This window comes from Camelus bactrianus, chromosome X (genome assembly GCF_048773025.1).
Source record: "Camelus bactrianus isolate YW-2024 breed Bactrian camel chromosome X, ASM4877302v1, whole genome shotgun sequence".
NCBI lineage: Eukaryota > Metazoa > Chordata > Mammalia > Artiodactyla > Camelidae > Camelus > Camelus bactrianus.
This window is the reverse complement of record NC_133575.1, coordinates 69,368,160-69,391,464: the sequence shown is the minus strand read 5'-3', so window position 1 is coordinate 69,391,464 and position 23,305 is coordinate 69,368,160. Positions and strand designations below refer to the sequence as shown.

The window sequence follows — 23,305 nt, the reverse complement described above, 5'->3', positions numbered from 1 at the left end:
ACCTAAACTTAATGACTTGGTACAGTATCTTGATATATTAGGAGTGACTAAGACATAATAAATAAGGATGTGTCCAATGACTTGAGTATAAAACCTAATTCTTCTTGTGTGTGACTTTGGGCAAGAAATTTTACTTCTCCAGGTCTCAGTTTTCTCATACATAAATGAGAAATTTAATGTGGGGATTTAATGAGACAATCCATGCAGAGCACTTATAACAATACATGGCACATACTAAGTCCCTTAAGACATGCTAGCTACAGTAGTCTCCCCTTATCTGTGGGGGATACATTTTAAGACCCCCAGCGGATGCCTGAAAGAAACCATGGATAGTACTGAAAACCATGTATTATGGTTTTCCCTATACATAGTGTCAGCCGAGGGGGGCTGACGTGGGGTTCTAGAAGGTGAGTGGCCCAAACGAAAAAATGCAAGAGGAGTTGCCATACCACCAGACAGATTTCAGCAGGAGACACCGTGGGGTTAACACTTTATTCTATTGCCACAGGGTGGTGCGCACACCCTATGGTGCAGCTGTCCTGCTTTTATCTAGTTTCTACCAGTACATGCACAGTGTGAATTTCTTTGTTCATAAGGCTTACAGCATATCTCTAGCGCATGCATATTTCTATTTTCTTTGTTCTAAATCTTATATAATTGACGCATTGTACAGTCATTATTTACTGCACACTACAAACATGCTCTGATTGTGGCCTTGGGTCCCACGGCCTTAACTCATTTCAAGGCCAGCTCACACATACACACCTATGATAAAGTTTAATTTATAAATCAGGCACAGCAATAGATTAACAACAATAAGTAATATAAAATAGAACAATTAAAGCAATATACTCTAATAAAAGTTATGTGAATATGGTCTCTCTCAAAATATGTTATTGCACTGTACTCACCCCCTTTCTTGTGATGATATGAGATGATAAAATGCCTATGTGATTAGATGAAGTGAGGTGAATGACATAGGCATTGTGACTTACCGTTAAGCTACTACTGACCTTATGATGATAAGTCAGAAGAAGGATCATCTGCTTCTGGTGATTTGAGATCATCCAGCCATGACTATGTTAATGGTTGGATGTCAGGAGCAGATGTTGCTGGTCAGGATTCCAGATGGGATGGAGTAGGGTGGCACAAGATTTTATCGTGAAACTCAGAATGTCATGCAATTGAAAACTTATGAATGCATTGTTTATGTCTGGAATTTTCCATTAAATATTTTCAGACCGTGGTTGACTTCAGGTAACTGAAACCATGGAAAGTGAAACCACAGATAAAGAGGGACTCCTTTTCTTTGATTATTACATTGTGGAAAGCAAAGGCCATTTGCTCATATTCAACAGTTAAGTAGGTTTTTGTGTGGGGCTGAGATCTTTCTGGATTAATGGCACTCAGATAAATAAGTGCTAGAATTTACTAAAACTGTCCCACGTAAGGTGGAACGGTAAGTTTCACAGATAAATCAGTGACCTGTGTTCATCATATTACATTTTGCCTTTAGCTAAGTGTAAATATCCCCTCCTTATAAAAGCCTATCATTTAAAATGTAGTGTTCACAAGTTTTTGAAACAGCTGTAACAGATGTCATGATAATCCAAATTACAATTAGAAACGACAACAAGGAATAAAATTTCAAATAAAATAAGGCAATTTCGGGAATATCAATACTTTAGAATGATTTAAAATCTGTTCTACAGATGCAAGCAGAGCTTTTTTATACACATATAATATATTTTCAATAAACTGAATGTAACCGTTATAAGAAACAAAAAAGGATAGTCTTTTAAAATTATTTTTAGCAAAGTGGTTTCCATAGCAAACATTATTTATCAGTTTTGAAATCAGACCAAATGCTAACAGTGGAACTACACAAATCTTGGCACACAATCTGAGGAATGACAATCTCTTCCCATCTCAAAATCAGTTTTGTATTAATTTTACACACTTGTCAAGTCCCTATTTCAAAGTCCAAACAGTGTTAACATATTTTCCAGAAATCATTATACACTGTTTCTAATAATTTCCTCATAACTGATTTTATTTAAAAAAAGGAAACATTAATTGTTACCACATGCTGTTACTTCTTACCTGTGCATGTAACACAAAAATGGACTCAAGAGATTGGAAAAAAGCAATAGCTACTTCATTATTTTTCATTTTCTCTTTCCTTATTTTGTAGCTACCCTCACATTGTGGTATCATTTGTCTTTGTATTTCAGATGTCCAATCTAATGTTAGAAAGTGGTTGTTCATTTTTACCATATCTTTGGAACTAAGACTCTCTCTCTCTCTCTGGTAGGCAAAACAATGACCCTACTCCAAAGTGCCCAAATCCTAATTTCTAAAACCTGTGAATATGTTACCTTACAAGGTACAAGAGACTTTGTAGATGTGATAAAGCTTAAGGACATGAGATTGGGAGACTATTCTGGGTTATCAGGATGGGCCTAGTTTATTGCATGAATCATTAAACAGGAAGAGAGAAGGGTAGGTTAGAGAGATGCAGCATAAGGAGGCTAAATTCACCATTGTTGGCTTTGAAGATGGACAAAGGAGGGTGTGAACCAAATGATGTAGATGGTTTCTAGAGATTGGGAACAGCCTTCAAGGGAGAACACAGGGACCTTAGTCCTACAACCACAAAGAACTGAATTCTGCCAACAATCCAAAAAATCAGGATATAGATTCTCCCTTAGAGCCTCCAGAAAGGAAAACAGACTGCCAAAACCTTGATTTTAGTCTGGTAAGGCCCATACCAGACTCCTGACCTACAGAGATGCAAGATAATAAATTTGTATTGTTTTAAGCCACTAAGTTTGAGGCAATATGTAAAGGTAGCAACAGAAAACTAACATACTCTTTATAATAAAATATTTTATACAGAAGTTAATCTCTAAAGATTTTGCTTTAATTTTCCTTGAAAAGATGAATAAAGATAATTGGACCTCATAAGGATGATCTCTCTTTTATCTGTGACTGAAAAATGCAGCCACTAAAAACAAAAAATGCAGCCATTCTCATTTGTTATATGTTTCACTGAGAAAAATATAACATATAATTTTCTGAGTTAGATCACTTAAAATATATGAAACAACAGATATTTCAAATCAGGTAGGTACCTAATCCATAGGCCTAAATATTAAAGTTTTCCTTTTTTCCTGAAATTCAAATTCAGATTACATGTCTGGAAAGGGAATTTTAGCTAAGTATTTTGAAACAGAAACAGCTACACTGACAAGACATTGGGGATATTTAATTGCACTGATCTAAGGCACATGAGAAACAAAAAGGAGACCTTAATAGATAAGAATCTATTTCTGTTGTTGTGGGGGGGATTCAGAAGTTTGCTTTTAATGATTTATTTTACTAACAATTATAAAAGAATCCTGCTAATAACAATTTTGAAGAAATTCTATCTTTAACATCTTCACTTTTAAAACAAACAAAATCAAAACTACCATACATATAAATAACTCTAAATTGACAATGTAAAAAAATAGTCTTGTGTTCATCTATATGACTGATTTTTGGACCAACACTGAGAACACATGTTATTTCCATCTTACAGATAAGGAAACTAAGGCTTAGAGAGATTAATCTGTCTAATTTGTCATTGATTAACTACTTAATTTATTTATATTATCAAAGGTCAATTATGTACTAGATATATTAGCTAGTATGTAGGAAAGCTGTGACAAAGGACTTAGAGCTTTGAATTCCAAATGTAAGTTTCCCACTCTACTAGTTTGCTTGTGATATTTTTTTAAGTGGGAGGTTGACATCTTAAAATAGACTGTGCCTTCCTTACTTTAAATTAGCAGCATGCACAGATCTCTGCTCTTTCTATCCATTATAGAGAATAAAAATACTCAATTTTCCCAATTATCTGGGAGCTGACTTCCTGATTCCAGGGACTAGCAAAGCACCTTATGAATGGAAGGCCATCAAAGAAAGAATATGAAGGTGTGGGGAATAAACTCACCTTTCTCTCATTTCCACACTCAACAAATAGCACAAAAATTATGAGGATTTATTTTAAAAAGCACTATTTATTTGAGAATAACCATTTGTAGACTCTAATTTAGAGACATAAGGTATTTTGTGTCTTATATTTCCATTGATCTAAATGATGGCTTTCAGATCACTGTTGTTTGAGGGAGTTATAACAGCAATCCTTTTGCAGTTAAATGATGGTTTGAATCCAGGATGGTTTGAATCTTTTGTTTGTTCATCTATTTTTACATTTAACAAGTATTATTTAAAAACTTTAAAAATAATTTCTTGTAGTTCGCTTCCATCTAAATGCTTTTTAATTTGTAATACCTGGGGGAATTCTAACAAGTATGTCAAAAAACAAATAGCAACTTGCATTTATCTTTTAATACATATTCTCTCTCTTTTGCTTGGAAGGCAGGATATTAGATATATGGATATGGATACACATAGAATGATATCAGGCTTAACACAGATGTATAATGTGTATCTATCAAAATGCATCTATATGAATGTTCCTTTCTCATAATATCCTGTATCTTCAAATAGAGTTGTTTAATGGAGCCCATGTTTAAAGTTGTCCACCTCTATATTAACTTTTTATTTATTAAACTATCAGTGATTTTCTATGAGAGGAAATGCACTCTGTCAAACAGGAAATTAGTACTAAAAATCTGTATGGATGAAAACAGCAAACGAAGTAAACATTACATAGTGCTTTCAAAGTAGCATGCTGGGTGAAATAGTAATTGGCACTTTGGCTTCTCTCTTCAGTGGCTCTCAATTTCTACATCTTTTTCAGAGCACTGAAGATTAGCTTTTCATAGACTTTTTCATTTTGCATCTCTCTTTGTATTGTCCACTTTGTAAAGATTACAACACATAAATCCAAGAGAATCGATGTCTAATACGCATTCTGTATTCACAGAAGTAAACCATTAGCCATGCCAAGGTTATTCAATTCAGCAAGATAAAAGTCTTAAATGTAGAGGACAATTAATGTACTGATGTAAAAATATTGTATTCTCACTTAGTATAGCCTAATTCAGCTAGACTGTTTAAGAAAGTGTAGGATTTCCTTTTCATCCATGATTTGGGTTCCATAGACATTTACTGACCACAATTTCATAAGCTAGATGATTTGACATAAAATTTCTTCACAATGGCTTCTAACCCTCAAATCAAGAAAAAATATTTTTCCCTCAAAAAAAAAAAAAAAAAGCATTCTTGACGTCTATTACACCCTCGTGCCACTATCCACTCTCTCTTTCGCAGAACCGCTGAACTTTATGAAAGGTACCCTGCACATGCTGTTTCCAATTACAGACAACATTGTTACTCAATTAAATTAATTCTGATTTCAGAGACAAGTTATTTAAAATTTCTTAGTAATTTTCCCTTTGAATATTTGTTCTCTTCTATGTTCTCTATTACCTTCTTTTGAGAATCCATCTAAATAGGTGTTGAAATTTCTTGTGCTATACTCATTTGTCTTAAACTCTCATATTTTCCATTTCTTTATCTATCTGTACTATACCCTAGATAATTTTTCCAGATATATCTCTCAGTCCACGACTTCTCTTTTTAGTTTTGTCTAATATGTTGTTTAACCCATTAAGCTTTTACTTTTAAAGATTTTTTTTTTGTTTCTAACAATTCTATTTTGTACTTTAAAATATGTTGAGCAGTTTAGGATAACCTTGAGTTTCTTGATCATTAATTTAATCTCATTCTAAAATTTCTTTAGGCAGTTTATATGAAGTGTAAAACAATTATATATCTGAGTCCCTTAAGGGTCTAAATCTATGGTTTGTTGTTTCTGTGGCTCTCTCTTATGGTGGCTTGATTCCTTGGCTGTTTGAAGACATCTTTTTTTCTTGTGAGCTTATATTTAGTTAAATTTAATTGTGAGAATCTCAAGAACCTAAAATAGAGATGTTTTTCTTCAGTGAAAAAAAAAGTATGAATTTATGCTAGGATTCTGAGAGTGCTCCTGATATAAAGACCTTGGCTTAATGCAAGAGTCTCAAACTTCCCTTGCTTTTTGGCTCCAGGCTTTCTCTTTTGGTCTCCTTATGACATGGCTATTTATCTTTATGGCAATCCAGCTTTCCTATTAACTTATTAATTACTATTTTTCAGCTGCTTTCTTGAACTTTTGTTTTTCAAATCTGTGCATACTTTCTTTTCTTTTTTCACTTCTTCATTATTTCCTCTTCTTCCTTTTTCTCTCCCTTTCTCTTTCTGTCCATCTTTCTCCCTTTTTTTGGTTCACTGGGGTTTACCTCTTGTGAATCAACAATGCATTAAAATGTATGTTCCTCTAATCTAATTGGGGCAGGAAAGCCTTTCAGTGTATCTAATTTGACATATTGTTGAAAGCAGAATTCTCAGTATATGTTTACAATGAATCAATACACATGTGTCACTGTGTATTTGAGCTTGGTGTACATTTTAACACATTTATGCAAAATGTTACTTTAGCAGATGACTATCAAAATGCTGGGGAAAGAGTTTTAAATACTCGAAAAAGAAACACTATTAAACATACCTATTAGAAATATTCATGTAACTGTATAGATTTTTATGCCAAATACTAAACTCATAGAAACCAATCTCTATTTAAAGAATATATCACTTAATTTATTTCAATAGAATTACAGCATTCTCTGTGAGCTAGTTGAGTACAGGGACAATATCCTGTCATCATTATTCCCAGCACTTGAAATAATGTAGGCACAGAAAACATTATTTACAAAAATTAATTAATTGAAATCACAAGGGCCCAAATTATTACCTGGAGAAAACTGTGCATGTGTAAACTCTTTTTGTTATTCTATCAGTGCCATATTAAATGCTCATTAGATTTTTATAACATTCCCTACTAAAGTATTTAACAAGATCATTCATAAGAAAGAATTTTAAATATTTTTTTTAGTTTTACATGGGAACTTGTATAATACAGTCATCCAAACAAATACATCCAGAATAAATAATTAAAAACCTGGAAAACATTATTAGAAGATTAAATCTAAAAATTATAAGTTTGAGTTTTAAAAATACACATGATCATTCCATGGTTATAGTAATTAACATGTGATGCTATTATCTTAAAAAATAAATTCTGAAGGACCAAGATAACTAAATTAGAATAAATAGAAAGACATTAATATGACTATTTGATTTGTCACTGGAATTATAAATAAGTTGTTTTTGATCAGAATATATCAGTTTTCTAAATAGTAACTGCAGATTTTGTCCTTGCATAACAAATATTGCCAGACTGATAAGTAACTGAAAGTTTAGAAAAAGAGAAGAGAGTAAAATGTATTTTAAAAGTGCTGTGTTTTATAAGAAGGAATCAAGTTAATCAATCTACTTTTTACATTTATATTCAAATGACTCTATTTTCAATTAGCTTAAACCTGAATATAGACCATGTAATCAGGTAATACTATTCTAATAACATCACAGAAAGTTTCTTAGGCCAGAGTTTTATGAATATGACCATGAAACTATTACTGTAGAATTAGTAATAACAAATAAGCTTATCTTATTTGAGCTCTCACATTTTAATTCAATATAATCTCAAATACTGCTTTTAGAACTTAGCACTCTTAAAAAGGCTGTGCGTGCACACACACACACACACACACACATACTGTGGTTCATTCATTAGTAAGAAAGGCTCTTGGTTAAGAGGAATAGAAATACTCTCTTGTTACACCCAGTTTGTTTTATATGTTATTACTGGCTTTTAAGCTTATAATCTAAATAAGGATGTTTGAAAACTATGATAAATCTCTAAATCAGTTGCAAATAATTTTTAAAATGTGAAATCCAGTCATAATGATCAAAACAGGTCAGACAGTATCAAAAGTGTTGCAGCTGATCCTGACAAATTACTATATGAAGGAAAAAAGAACTAGAAAGGGTTTTCTAAAAGATAAAAACTACTAGCTTGATCTGTCTGGTTTTAGATTGTCAAATTATTCCCAGAAGTGCTTTTTATAGTAACTACATCCTTATAAGCAGCATCAGACTCTGTTCTAACATGATTTTCAGATATGGGTAATAGAAATTGAGATATGGATAGTTTAAGTTATTTCAAAACTCCTTGTCATTTTCATTGAGAATGTTAAATATTGTTATTAAAGGCTTTATTTTGTCATGGTTTTATGAAATGGGAAAAATAATGGTTAATCTTTAATCTGGAGATATAAGTATAATATAAGTAGATATAAAGATGCATATCTACCAGCAGAAACATCATTAAGGACACATATAAAATCATGCCTTGCTATTTACTTCAAAAATGGCATGAAAAATGTCTATCCAAACTGTAATAGGTCAAACAATCTGCAGGTATTATAAAATAACAGTGCATTTAAAAATCTTCTAATTTAATGTATACCTTGGTTTCTCAGCTCATTGTTTCTGCTTGGTTCACCTCATCTGGATGCTTTCAGTTTAATTGTTAGAAAAGTTCTGGAGGATTAATCCCCTTATCCCATTTGCTTAGTGCTGTTTCAGGTGTTGTGCACCTGTTTTATCTATCCTTCTTTCATCACTGTAAAAATTAATTCTCTTTTGTCAAAGGAGTATCTCAAAATTGTACAATATTTCTTCCACTAATGGAATCTGTTAGATCAAAATGAAGTCAGAGAACACTTCCCAACTAGTTCTATAAGGTCAGTTCCCCAATTCATTGTATGAAGCAGTAATTCCTTGATACTCAAACTAGACAAAGACATCACAAGAAAGGGATGATAAAGTATGGGACAACAACAATTATTAATATAAGTGCAAAAATGTTCAACAAAATACAGGCAATCAAAATTCAGCAATGCATAAAAGAAATTATACATCATGACCAAGACTATTTTATCCAAGGAACAAAAGGTTAGTTCAACATTAAAAAAAAGTTAAAATATCTCTTTTTGCAGATGACATAATATGACATGTAGAAAGTCCCCAAAGCTCCACCAAAAAACCATTTAGAACTGATAAACCAATTCATTAAAGTTGTAGGATTCAAATTCAACATATAAAAGTCAGCTATGTTTCTATACACTAATAAAGAACAACCAGGAAGATAAATTTAAGAAAAACATCTCAATTACAATTACATCAAAAAGAATAAAATAGCTAGGAATAGATTTAACCAAAGAGAAAAACTTTCACACTGAAAACTACAAAATATCAATGAAAGAAATTAAAGACACAAATAAATGGAAAAATCTCACGTTCAGTAATTGGAAGGCTTGATATTGTCCATACTTCCCAAAGTGATGTAGAAATTCAATGCAATCACTATCAAAACCTTAATAGCATTTTTTACAGAAATAGAAAAAAAATTCTAAAATTCATATGGAAACACAAATCACCCAACATAGGAAAAGCAATATGAAGAAAGAACAAAGATGGAGGCATCATACTTCCTGACTTAAAATTAACCCTAACCCTAACCCAAAGCTACACCAATCAAAACAGCATGGTACTGGCATAAAAAAATACACATATAGACCAATGGAACACATTAGAGAGCTCAGAAATAAACTCACGCATATATGGTAAACTGATCTTTGATAATGGTGCCAAAATTACACAAAGGGTAATGGGTAGTCTCTGCAACAAAAATGGTTCTAGGAAAACTGGATATCCACATGAAAAATAATAAAATTAAACACTTTTAGCATACACAAAAATCAACTCAAAATGGATTAAAAACTTAAACATAAGACCTGAGATTGTAAAACTCCTAACTGAAAACAGAGAGAGAAATTTTCATGACACAGAAAAAAGAAATAAAATTATGTCTATTTTCAGATGTCATGGTTTTATATATAGAAAACTCTAAAGAATCTACAGAAAAACCATAAGACCTAATAGCCAAGTTCAACAAGGTTGAATAATACAAATTAAATATAGAAAATTCAAATGTATTTCTATACACTAGCAGTGAACTATTCAAAATTGAAATCAATAAAACTATTTCACTTACAATTGAATTAAAACATTAAAAATTAAAAAGAAATAAACTTAACAAAAGAAGTGCAAAACTATGCTCTGAAAACTACAAAACATTGTTGAAGAGACTGAAGAGAACCTAAATAAATGGAAACACATCCCATATGTTCATGGATCAAAATACTTAATATTGTTCTGATGGCATATACTCCCCAAACTGATCTATAATACTCCCTACAGAAATTCCAGTTGTTTGTTTTAGGCAGATATTGATCATGAACTTCTTATGTAAATATAAGGACCCATAACTTCCAAAATAATCTTGAAAAAACAAAAGAGCAAAGTTGGAGGACTCATATTCCTAAATTTCAAAACTTACTATAAGGTTACAGTAATCAAAACATAAGTCTGGCATGAGGATAGACATATCGATCATGGAATATAATTAAGAGTCCAGAAATAAACCCTTTTATGGTCAAGTGATTTTTATTGACAATGGCGCCAACTGAATTCTATGGGGGAAATAATAGTGTCTTCAATAAATTGTAGTAGGAAAATTGGATACCAACCTGCAAAAGAATGAAAGTGGTTCCCTGCCTAATATCAAACACAAAATTTAACTTGAAAAAGAAGATAGGTTTAAGTGTGAGGGCTAAATTATAACACTTTTAGATCAAAGAATTAGGAGTATATATATCTTCAAGGAGTACCATTTGGTTTTGGCAAAGGAGTCTTAGATACAACAGCAAAAGCATATACGGAAAAAGAAAAATATATAAGTTGAACTTTATTAAAATTAAAAACTTTTTTTATCAAAAAACACTATGGAGAAAAAGTAAAAACACAATCCACAGAATAAGATATAAGATAAAATATTTGCAAAACATATATTTGATAAAGTTTTTGTATCCAGAATATATAAAGAACTCTTAAAAACTTGAAAACAAAAAGACATTCAATTTAAAAATACAAGAAAAGGCCTTAAGTAGATATTTCTCCAAAGAAGATAAGCAAATGGACAATAGCACACAAAAAGATACACAAAATCATTATTCATCAAGGAATGCAAGCCAAAATCACAAGATAACACTTCATACCCAGTAGAATAGCTATAATCAAAAAGACAGATAATAGTAAGTGTTGGACAAGATAGAGTGGTAGAAATTGGAACCTTCATACATTGCTGTTGGAAATGTTAAATTCTGTAGCCACTTTTGAAAACAGTGGCTTGTGGTAGTTCCTCAAAAGATTAAATATAAAGTTACCATATATATGGCCCAGCAATTCAACTCCAAGGCATACACAGAAAACATATGAAAACATAAGTGAACACAAAATGACACATCAATGTTCACAGCAGCATTATTGATAGCCAAAATACGGAAACACCCTGAATGCCCATCAACTAATGAATGGTTAAACAAAATGTAGTGTATGCATACAGTAGAATAATATTCAAACATAAGAAGGAAATAAAGTATTGAGTCATTCTACATCATGGAGGAACCTTGAAATCGTTATGCTAAGTGAAAGAAGGAAGCTGCAAAAGTCCACATATTGTATGATTTCATTTATATGTAAAATCCAGATTAGGCAAATCCACAGAGATAGAAATCAGATTTGAGATTTTCAGAGGCTGAGTAACGGGGAATGGGCAGTGACTACTAATGGGTACAGGGTTTCATTTTTGGTTTATGAAAATGTTCTGGAGTTAAATAGTAGCAATGTTTGCATAACCTTGAGAATATATTGAAAACACTGAATTGTACATATTAAATGTTTGACTTTTATTATATATGTGGTACATCTCAATTTTTAAAAAATGAAGGAGAGGTAGAGAGACTTCTGTCTCCAAAAAATGGAGAAAATATATTTTTTCCTATTCCTTCCTCTAAGCACAGGTAATAAAACTGGGCATTATGTATAAAACAAATATAAGAAGTCTGAATGTGTAGAGAAAGGTAGACCCGTTAGGGACATTGGGACCTAAGGAATAACACAACAGTGAATCCCCTGGGATTTCTTTTTGCCTCATGTATTCCTGACTGACTACTGGAAAAACCAGCAATCTACAAACACCAATAGGCACAGGCATAAAAAATAAAATTCCCAGTATAAGTGTGATGTGTCTAACCAAAGGACCAGGAGTGGGTAATACTAAAATCTTTTAGGCAATAACTGCTCTATTTCAGACAAACACCCCAGAAAAATATGCAGCCACAACCACACTCCATCAGCAAAGGCAAAATGGGAAAACCTAATCTTCACTCTTGCCAGGCTGTAATGAGATGTGCCAATGCCCTTCAAACCCCACCACCACTGGCAAGGGAGATGTCAGAAAAGAAGGCTTAACAGAGATTCAGGACTTTAATCAGTGCTTAGCAGCAATGAGGTCATTCCCCTCATACACAGTGTCAGTAGAGACTACATGGAGAGCCTAGACTTCCACCTTCTATCCAGTACCCTTCACCCTCCCATTTGGGGTGTTATCAGAGAAGATTTACTGGAAAATCAAGACAGTCACCACTGTTCAGTGGGAATGAGGCTACATGCAAGGCCACAGGGAGATTAGAAACCCCTTCCAGACAGGATGGTATCAGTGGAATGAGGAGCCTGAACTCCTACCCCTATCCAGCACTAATGTTGCACTACCTTGTCCCAGGATATTAATGGAGGCAGAGTGGAGAATCTGGACTCCCCTAGATACCTGGCAGAAATGAGGCAGTGTTGCCTCCCTTACCCGACCAGAGCTGTGTCAGGAGAGCCCTGAAAAAATGTAAGATTTAAATAAGATCCAGAGTCTCACATGTCAATGTTTCAATAAAACAATCACTTGTCAAACCGAAAACCTAGAATATTTCAACTTGAATAACAACAAACAATGAACAGCCAGCAACACCAAGATTCCATAGATATTGTAGTTATCTGAAAAGGATTTTAAAGCAGTCATTATAAAAATACTTCAATGAATAATTACAAAGATATGTGAAACAAATGAAAGAATAGAAAATGTCAGAAAAGAAATGGAAAGTTATAGCAAAAATAATAGTAAAAAGTTCAAGAAGCAAATGGACATTTTAGAACTGAAAACTACAATAATAAAAAATGTAAAACTCAATGAGTAGGCTCAATAGATAGAGTGAAAAGGGCAGAGGAAAGAATCTGTGAACTTAAAAATAGAAAAATAGAAATTACTTAGCTGAACAAGAGGGAGAAAACACACTTAGAAAAAACAAACAGAAAGAAAAAGAGCTACAGAGGCATGTGGGACTATGACACAAGATCCATCATTTGGATCACTGGGAGTCCCAGAAGGAAAGGGGAAAGAGGGAAAGTCTGAAAAGCTACTCAAAGAAATAAGGTCTGAAAACTCCCCAAATTTGTCAAAAGACATACACTTACACATTCAAGAAGATGAACAAATCCCAAACAGAATATATCCAAAGAAATCTTCACCAAGACACATCATTTTCAAACTTCTAAAACCAAAGAAAAAGAAAAAATCTTGAAAGTAGCCAGAAAGTAACAACCCATTACCTATCAGAGAAAAAGGAAACTGAATTCAAACGCAGTGTATTTCTCATCAGAAACCATGGTGGCCAGAAGGAAATGGTACAACATTTTCCAGGTGCTAAAAAAATAATCATCAACCCAGAATTATATTTCTGGTGAAAATATCCCTCAGGAATAAAGGAGACATGGAGATAGTGTCAGATGAAGGAAAACTAAGAGAATTTGTTGCCAGCCAGCTTACTTTAAAAGAATGTCTAAAGAAAATTCTCTAAACAGAACAGAAATGAAAAGGAAAATTTGACCATCAAGAAGAAATAAAGAATAATGGAAAGAGCAAAATATGAGTAAATACTTAAAAACACTTTGAACTGAATGAAAATAAAAATACAATATATCAAAATGGTGGAATTCAGCTAAAGCAGTAATGAGAGGAAATTTATAGCATTAAAAGCTTATATTATAAAAGAGAAAACAGGTAAATTATCTAATCTTCCACCTTAAGAAACTAGAAAAAAGAAGGGCAAAATAAAACCAAACCAAGCAGAAAAGAATGCAACAAACAATAAAGGTCAAAGCAGGAAAAAAAATGAAACTGCAAGAAAAAGCAATAATAAAGAAAATCAAAGAAACAAAAGCTGATTCTTTGAAATGATCGATAAAATTTGAAAACCTCTAGCTGGAATGACAAACACAAAAGAGAAGGCACAAATTACCAATATTAGTGTGCCACAGATATCAAAAGAATTAAAAGGAATACTACAAACAGTACTATGCACATAAATTCAATAAGTTAGAGTAAACAGAGGAAGTCCTTAAAAAGTACAGTCAAAACTTGTCTAATGGGAAAAATAGTCCAAGTATTGTTATAACTATTAAAGAAATTGAATCTAGAGTTTTTAAATATCCTCAAAATGAAATTTTTGCGCTCAAATGGTTTCACTGAATAATTTCACCAAACATTTTAAAAAGAATTGACACCAATTCTACATAACTTCTTCCAGAAAATAGAAGGAACCCCTCCCCATTCATTTTTATGAGACAAGTGTTACTCTGACACTAAATACAAAGCCATTGCAAAAAAGTAGACTGCAGGCCAATCCCTCCTGAATATCAACAGGCTAAAAAAATTATACAGTCCTAAAAACATATGCAGAAAATGCATTTGACAAAATGCATCACCCATTCATGAAACAAACCCAGCCAGTTGACAACAGAGATAAATTACCTCAACTTGATAAAGAGTATCTACAAAGAAATCTACAGAGAACATCACACATAATGTTGAAAAACTGAATGCTTTCCTGCTTAAATCAGGAAGAAGTCAAGGATGTCCACATTCATCACTATTATTCTATGTAGTACTGAAGTTCCAGCCATGACAATAAGGCAAAAAAAAAAAAAAAAGAATAAAATCCCATAAATCTAAAATATGATGCAAATAAACTCATTTACAAAATAGAAACAGACTCACAGACATAGAAAACAAACTATGGTTACCAAAGGGGAAAGGGAAGGGGGAGGGATAAGTTAGGAGTTTAGGATTAGCAGATACAAACTACTATATATAAAACAGGTAAACAACAAGGTCCTGTTGTATAGCACAAGGAACTATATTCAACATCTGGTAATCACCTATAATGGAGAAGAACATGAAAAAGAATATATATGTGTGTATGACTGAATCACTATGCTGTATACCAGAAAATAGCATAACACTGTAAATAAACTATACATGAATAAGAAAAAAAGAAAACATTACAACATAAACCAAAAAAAAAAAAACAAATAAAAGTCCCATAAATCAAAAAGAGAGAAATAAATTTCCTTTATTTGTAGATGGCATGACCTGACTGTCTATGTAGACAATCCTAAAGATTAAAACCAACCAAAAGTTTTCTAGAGCTAATGAGTGAGGTTAAGATGGCAGGATACAAAATCAACATATAAAAATCAACAGTATTTTTACATACTAAGAAAGAGGTAGTGTGACAACTGAAAGTACAAAACCATGTATAATTATACAAACATTAACAATTATACAAACAATGAAATACTTAAGTATAAATCTAACAAATCTTGTACAGAACTTGTATGCAAAAAGCTAAATTTATTGATGAACGAAATCAAAGAAAATGTAAATAAATGAAAAGACACACTATATTCATATATTGGAAGACTTAAAATAGTAAAGATGTAAATTTTTCCCAAATTAATCTGCAATTTTAATGTAATTCCTATCAAAATCCCAGCAAGGAGTTTTATTGACATATACTTTCTTTTGCAAAACATATGAAAAAGTCTCTAGGATAGCCATGACAATCTTGAAAAAATAATAAAGTAGGAGGAGTAATTCTATCAGGTATTAAAGCTTACAATGAGCTTCAATAATAAAGACTGTGGTACTGACAGAAGGATAGAATCATAGATAGATAAAATTGAATAAAGAACCCAGAAATAGTCCTGGATAAGTACAGATGACTGATTTTTGACAAAACTACAAAAGCGGAGTGGAGGAAGAATAGCCTTTTCAAAAAATGGTGCTGGAGCAGGAAAACAAAAACTTGATTGAGATCATGATTATAAATATAAAAGGTAAAACTTTAAAACTTATAGCAGAAAACATAGGAGAAAATCTTCAGGACCTATGGCTATGTGAATAGATTTTAGATTTGACACCAAAAGCACCATAAAAGAGAAAAATGACAAATTGGACTGCATGAAATATAAAAATTTGCTCTGCATATGATATTTTTAAGAGGTTATAAAAAACAAGCTATAAAGTAGGGGAAATATTTGCAAACCACATATTTGATAAAGGATTTATATGTAGAATATATAGAAAACTCAAAATTCAATGATATAAAAACAGGCAAAACAATTAGAAAATGGGGAAAAGACATGAAGAAATATTTCAACAAGAGGGCATACAGACAAAGGGTTCAATATCACTAGCCATTAGATAATCGAAAATTAAGACTATACTGAGATATCATTACACACACCTATGAAAAGAGCTAATTTTTTTAAAAGGGTCAACATAAAATGCTGATAAGTATGTGGAGAACCTGGAGAACTCATATACAGCTAGTGAGAATATAAAAATGAAGATAGATTAGCGGTTTGTTATAAAACTATACATACACTTACTATATGATCTAGCTCTTGCACGTTTGTCCCAGAGAAATGGAATTATATTGACATAAAAATCTGTACATAAGTGTTCATACAAGCTTTATTAATAAAAAGCAAAAACTGGAAACAATGAGATGACCTGTAATGGAAAAATGGTTATGCAAACTTTGAAACATACCATGAAATATTTCTCAGTAATAAAAAAGGAAAAAAAAATATTGACACATGCAACAATTTGGAAGGGTATCAAGGGAATTTAGCTAAGTAAAAAAAAAAAAAACTCAGAAAGTCACATACTGTATGATTCTATTTTTAGAACATTCTTCAGATGATGGAATTATAGAGATGGAAAACAGATTAGTGATTTTCAGGGGTTAGGGATCATGGAGTGGGGAGGGAAACAATAAAGGAATAGCAGGAGACACATCCCTGTGGTGATGAAAAAGTCCTATATCTTGGTTGTGGTGGTGTTACACAAATCTACACATGCGATAAAATTCAATAGAAGGATATACAAAGAGACATACACACTAATGTGTGCATGTAAAACTGGTGAAATATGAATAAGATGTGTGAATATACCATGTAAATTTTCTGATTTTTGCATCAGATTATAATTATGTAAGGTTTTGCGATGGGAGAAACTGGTCAAAGGGTACACGTAATCTTTCTGTATTCTTTTTGCAACTTACTTTGAATCTACAGTTGTTTCTAAATAAAAAGTTTTTTAAATGTATGTAATTCAAAGAAAACTTCTAAGATACGTTCCTTGTTCTCTTTTCTATTTAGAATCACTGAATAGCATGAAATGCACACAATTGTATTTTTCACTTCCCTTTATGTATTTTACCTTCCCCATAAAGTTTATTTGTAATGATGTTTGCATTTCAGTTGGTCCAATACTTTAGTTTCTCTTATTCAAAAAATATAATATTCAACAGATATATTTTCCATTTTAACCAGGGTCATAATCATTTCCACACACCTTCCAAAAAAAAATAGTGTAGTATCTGAGATTGTCTCAGGAATAGATAGAGAGCAGCATCTGATTGAATAGAAAATATTTACATTATTATAGTGTCAATATAAAGCCAAAACCCTCCTCTAAACTGAAATTAGTCTTTTTGCATAAAAATAAATATGATAGTACTTTAATTTAGATTCTTATAATCAAAGGATGTTAAAGCTATTAGCTTTTCATCTGTAGCCGGTAGATTGATTTAAAATGTAATGGTTCAGTGGACTCAAGTCTTGGGCTAGATGATACCTTTTATTGTTCCGATGATTATATAGAATTCCAGATTCGATTATCAGTGCTTCTTCTACATATAAAGTTTTCAATAAATGCATTCAATACAAAATGTAAAATATCAAAAAGCCCCTATTCCTGTCAGCAGTTTGGGAGACCAGTGGCTGCCCAGGGAAGAGGGTCTTCTTCCTTTGTGTTTTTGCTTCCACATAAGTAGGGTAGATAGTCCCAAAGGCTCTACTCTAAAGAATTCCAGAACTGATTGTTAAAGACCATGTAACACAATGTCATAACATGCGATGGATTTGGTCAGTTTGTTCGACTAAGTCTGTGGAAAAATAAAATCAAAGGCTTCACTTGACTGACCGGTCAGTTTAGTCAAAATACTTGAGTTAAATCTAAAGTAACACTTTTGGTAAGGTATACTGGACAAAGTCGAATTGGACATCACTGCCAGGAAAGGTCAGATCACATAGACTTTGAAATGGCTGCATGTGAAAATTGAAGGCAAAATGCAAATTCTCATTTGAGACATGTTTCACACTATCACCCAATTTTACAAGGTAGAGTAAGAGGCGGGCTATGGGTAACATACTTTAATGGTATTCCTTCATTTTCTCAAAATTTCCACATAATAGCAAAGCTGGCATTTTATAATTTCCAGAGTTATAAATCATTTTTAAAATCATGATATTACTCAAAACAGATGTGAAAACATATGTTTGCCACAGTTGTATAAACTGCCTACTTGTCAACCTTAATAAATGTTGCAATTTCTACTTTAACTGCATTCCCTTTTAAGAACTAAAATCTATTCTAGGAAAATATATTTTATCTTAATAACACAAAGCAACTGGTAGAACTTGACACAGAAAATCTCACTTAAAAGAAGGCTTTCCTCTATAAGGAAAGTACAATTTAATATGCCACTCCTGTCTATTAATGTCCTCATCAGGGTATGTGACCAACCTATTTGAAATGAGAATAACTGTGCCATTCCACAGCAAGAGATTCAGAAATGCCAGAGAACACCACTGTGTATTTTATGAAAATCAGTTACTATACATCTGTACTAGCACTCCAGCTGATTTTTCATAAGACACAGCAGTGTGTACTTGAACAGTGCAGCACGCAGGCCAGTCCTAAATGCCATTTTGACGTATGGGGTTTGCAGTTTTGACGGAATTGTATGCATCATGGACAGCTTGAGATTTTCTTAGAAAAGCTGCTTTACTACCAAACTGTCCTTCAAACAGTCATGCCTAGCTGGGCAAGAGGTTTCAGGAACAAATTGTTGCTGGGTTATGAATGAAGTTTCATCTTTAACGACAATTTCATTACCTGTGTAAGAGTTTGGGTAGTTTAATATACTGACACTGATTTCTTCAATTCTGACAACTTTTCTGAAATCAATCATTTACATCTTGGGGCCCCGGTGGGTATAGCCTTTCAGAGTTTGGATGAAAAAGACAAAACATGTCGTGAGGAAACCAACCATGGATCAATGAAATTAAAATCATACATTATTCCAAAATTCTAACTAAAATACTCATCTACTAATTAGGAAGCAAGTTCAGTTGAGAGAAGAAAGAAAATTTTCTCCATTAACTCTTCAGCTCATGAAGGTTTTATTTTTCTACATATTTTGAGCATCTTTAGTAGAGGTAGAAAAATGCACCCTATAGTGAATTACAGTCAGACCATCTGATAAATTACCTATTAGCTTATGTTCTTTAGCTTAGAGTTACTGACTCATGTCACAGTTATAATGCAGAACCTGTAACATATGCTGATATATTTTCCTTTACTCTTACCTTAACAACTTTTTTAAACAAAGTTGTACTCAGCTTTCATATCAAGATAGCATGACTTTGAAATTCTTACTCTCCCCTACCTTCCTTAAACAGATATCCTATGAAAAACCTGGATACTGTGCAGAAATGACACGTGTACGTTAATGGATTAAAAGCTGGATTGCCATTGTATCTATCAACATTCTAGGTAAATAGTTGATTGGAGTAACTTACTAAACTTTCATCTGAAATGTTCAAATTAGTATATACTTTTAAAATAACTTTAGAGGGTTGAGGGGAATATTTCTCCTCCATGACAGCAATTCAAGTTTTTCAAACATAACCAACAAATGGTGATTCATTTACATACAGTTTACAAAGTGCATATGTAATAAAAAGAGAGTCAGATGTCTCTGATCAGGCAAAATAAAAGGGCTTAGGGTAAAGATTGCAGGCACAGGTTCAGAGAAGCTTTGGGCTAATATGTTATTTATAACATCAAATAAACAAGCTTCAGGTAATATTATTTTTTTGCTGCTAAAAGAATTTATCCAAAGCCAGTATGGATCTCTTCTGACTTAGGGAATTGTGGATGCAATATATAGCACTGGGATCTTAATTGAGTTAGTATCTGATCTGTATATGTACATCAAATAGCAAAAATCATTTTACCTTTATTTTCCCTTTGGAATTTTTTGATGGTTGGTCCATTATCCTGATCAACAATGAGTTCTTCTCTATTGTTGGGCATCATAACTATAAATAAGACATAGAACTGAGAAAATTTCTTGCAAAACACCCAAAAGAAAAGCAGAAAAGCATTACATAAACAGCCATTTTACTCTAGTAACAACTAATGTGAATTTTATACACTTCTGCTTCTGAATCAGTGAAAAGATTTTTATTGGTCTTATGATCATACAATTTAAAAATCAATAAGCTGCTTAATCATGTGAAGTTTAAAATATAATTAATATATAGTACATATATAATTGCCAACATATTGTCTTTAAATCATTTAGAAAATTTCCTCTTTAAAACTGATGTGCAAATTAGCTATTTACTTCCATAATTAATAATATATTTCCAAAAATGCTTCTGAAAAGAATTTAGCACTTAATTTCATGAGTTTAAAATAATTATGCATTTAATTCACTCTATAGAGTTTGCAAATAGATAGCAAAATTAATAGATACGATATAATTTTCCAGTAATTGTTGTAGGTGCTTCTTCACAAAACACTTACACTGAAAGAGGAAAATCATGTCAATTTTCAATTTATCATTTAATTCTCCATAGTTATATTTTATTAAAACCTTATATTGGCACTATCAATAAAATATGGTCACTTTAAACCAAAAAATCACCAAACCTTTTACTTCATTTATAGACAATCTCAAATCATGCTTGGACAACTGTGGAATGCACAAAGAGTTTAATTCCTGACAGTGGAATCAGAAATGCTTCATGTTGTCAAGATTTTTTTAGAATGTTTTATTGCTTTCGAAATTTATTTTATTTTTAAGTATAAGATACATTCTCTTATGATACAGCTATCACAGAGTGTACATATTTCCCTATGTGCTCTGCTTTCATCCAGCACTCAATAAATAATTCCCTCTTTCCCTTTCCCTTCTCCCGTCTCCCTCATCAGTGCAAAGATTATCCTTGAAAGAAGAATTTGTTTGGTTTCTTGATTCATTTATGGTCATCTGGCTATACACCCACAGGTCTTGCTCAGACTTCCTTGAATCAGTTGCACACAGTAGTGTAACAAGTAGGTTAGTCTGTATCCACAGACCAGAGTAAAGCTAAAAAACCTCTGTCACTTCTTCTAGAAATTATTCGTACACCCTTAACAGCCATTAGCCTCAAGTTCTAACTCAGTGGTTCTTAACTCTGGTTGCACATTAGAATCTCCTGAGGAGATAATGAAAAGCAAAACAAAACACTGCTGCTAGGCTCTATTCCAGACCAGGTAAATGAGGCCCTGAGCGTGTGGCCTGGGCATTCAGATTTGTAAATGCTCCATAGATTATAATGGGGAGTCAGATTTGAGACCCACTGAGCTCACTATGAAGTTAAATAGCTACAAACAATGTATAATATTGACAGGCTAAGTGAGACTTGGATGAATTTCCACAAGGGAGAAAACGTCTCTGTCCGTCCCAGGGGCAAATACAGAACCTAACACCTTCTTTAATCCTTCAAACTCTTCTCCACTCCCATAAAAACATTATTTTGGAGAGCCTTCAGCAATCACAATTATGAAGTATAAAAATTCACAGTTCACATAAAAAATGTCCTTATAGTAAGACTGAAAGAAGAGCAGAAATAATTTTCCCTAAAGGACATGGATAGATAGGAAATTGGATTGTGTAGGGTACAGAAGATTAATGAAGATTTTACCTAGCTCATTTGGTTCACAGTTATTATATACTAAATGAGAATTTGTTACAGCTGAAGGCACTTGGTAATGTCTGTATACCTGAGTAGGACCAGACAGCAGATGATAAGCAATCAAGGTAAAACCACACAGAGGAAAATAGTGCTTATCCTTCACATTTCCTCAGCACTTTAAATTTCTGAAGTGTTTGTCCACATATTATTTCATTTGACCTCACAAAACTCCAGTGCATTAGGCAGAGCTGTAAGTATTCCCATATATTAGGTAAAGATACTCATAGTTGTTAAGTGACATACCCAGGATCTCATAGCTAGTAAGGACCAGACTGTGGCTAGATTCAATTCTCCAATATGCCACATCACTGACAAAAACATTATTCTATTTCTGAAATAGTGTCTATGGTGTCAGACTTCTGAGATAATACAAAGTAGATATAAGGAAAAGCAAGCTAAATATTTGTGATCTGAATTGTTGAGATTGTAGCAAATCATACATTGATTCACTTTTTAATGGCTGTTAAACGATTAACTGCCTAAACGCTATTTTATCTTCCATTATTAGAAGAATGCTGTGAATGTAACAAGTGATTTGTATTATACTAGCTGTTAAATACCAACATATTGAATCAACATATACTCTACAAAAATCCCTGCAAATTTTCCCATGAGAGCCAGTGATACAGTAAATTTAGGTGCTTCCAAAGAATCAAATTCTAATACTTTGTTTCATTTTGTTGTTCATATTGCTTCAGCAAAAACCCACAAATTGACCACTTCAAAAAACCATTTATATTAAGGAAGCATCAGCTCCCCAGCTTTTTTCTCCACTCTCTATTGCTTAATAAAGAATTTCCATTATCTTTCAATTCATTGTTTCAGATGAGATACTCACCCATTCTCTCCGAATGGTGATCCATCTGAGAGGGAGAGCTGGACACACTGCTGCTGGGGTGGGAGGAGGTCTGGCTCCCAGGGCGATGACTCTCTTCCAGAGAGGGAGCAGGAGAAGGACTCTCTGGGATCCGTTCCTTCCACAAAAGGAAATAGAAAAGGAAATGTCACCTGTGCACCAAGTTTTTCATGTTGGATGAGTCCATAACATTTGAAATGTTGACTTCTCATCGTGAAAGTTCATCCATCCACAATACCTGGTCTTAAACACATATCTTTAGACAAAAACATATTTTTTGTTCTTAGGAAATTAACAGGGTATCATGAGTGTTAAATAACAGAA

At 32.7% G+C, this 23,305-nt stretch overlaps 1 protein-coding gene across 6 annotated transcripts in view; it reads right to left on the bottom strand.

Annotated features, from left to right (window-relative positions):
- Nucleotides 1-23,305, bottom strand: part of DACH2 (dachshund family transcription factor 2) — a 501,910-nt gene that overhangs the window by 65,558 nt on the left and 413,047 nt on the right. For all 6 annotated transcript variants that reach the window (XM_045516973.2, XM_074358819.1, XM_074358816.1 and 3 more), the window contains 2 exons: nt 22,964-23,099; nt 20,338-20,421 (listed from right to left, as the gene is read on the bottom strand). In XM_045516973.2, coding sequence (XP_045372929.1) covers nt 20,338-20,421; nt 22,964-23,099 — 220 coding nt within the window. The remainder of the gene's footprint in view (nt 1-20,337; nt 20,422-22,963; nt 23,100-23,305) is intronic.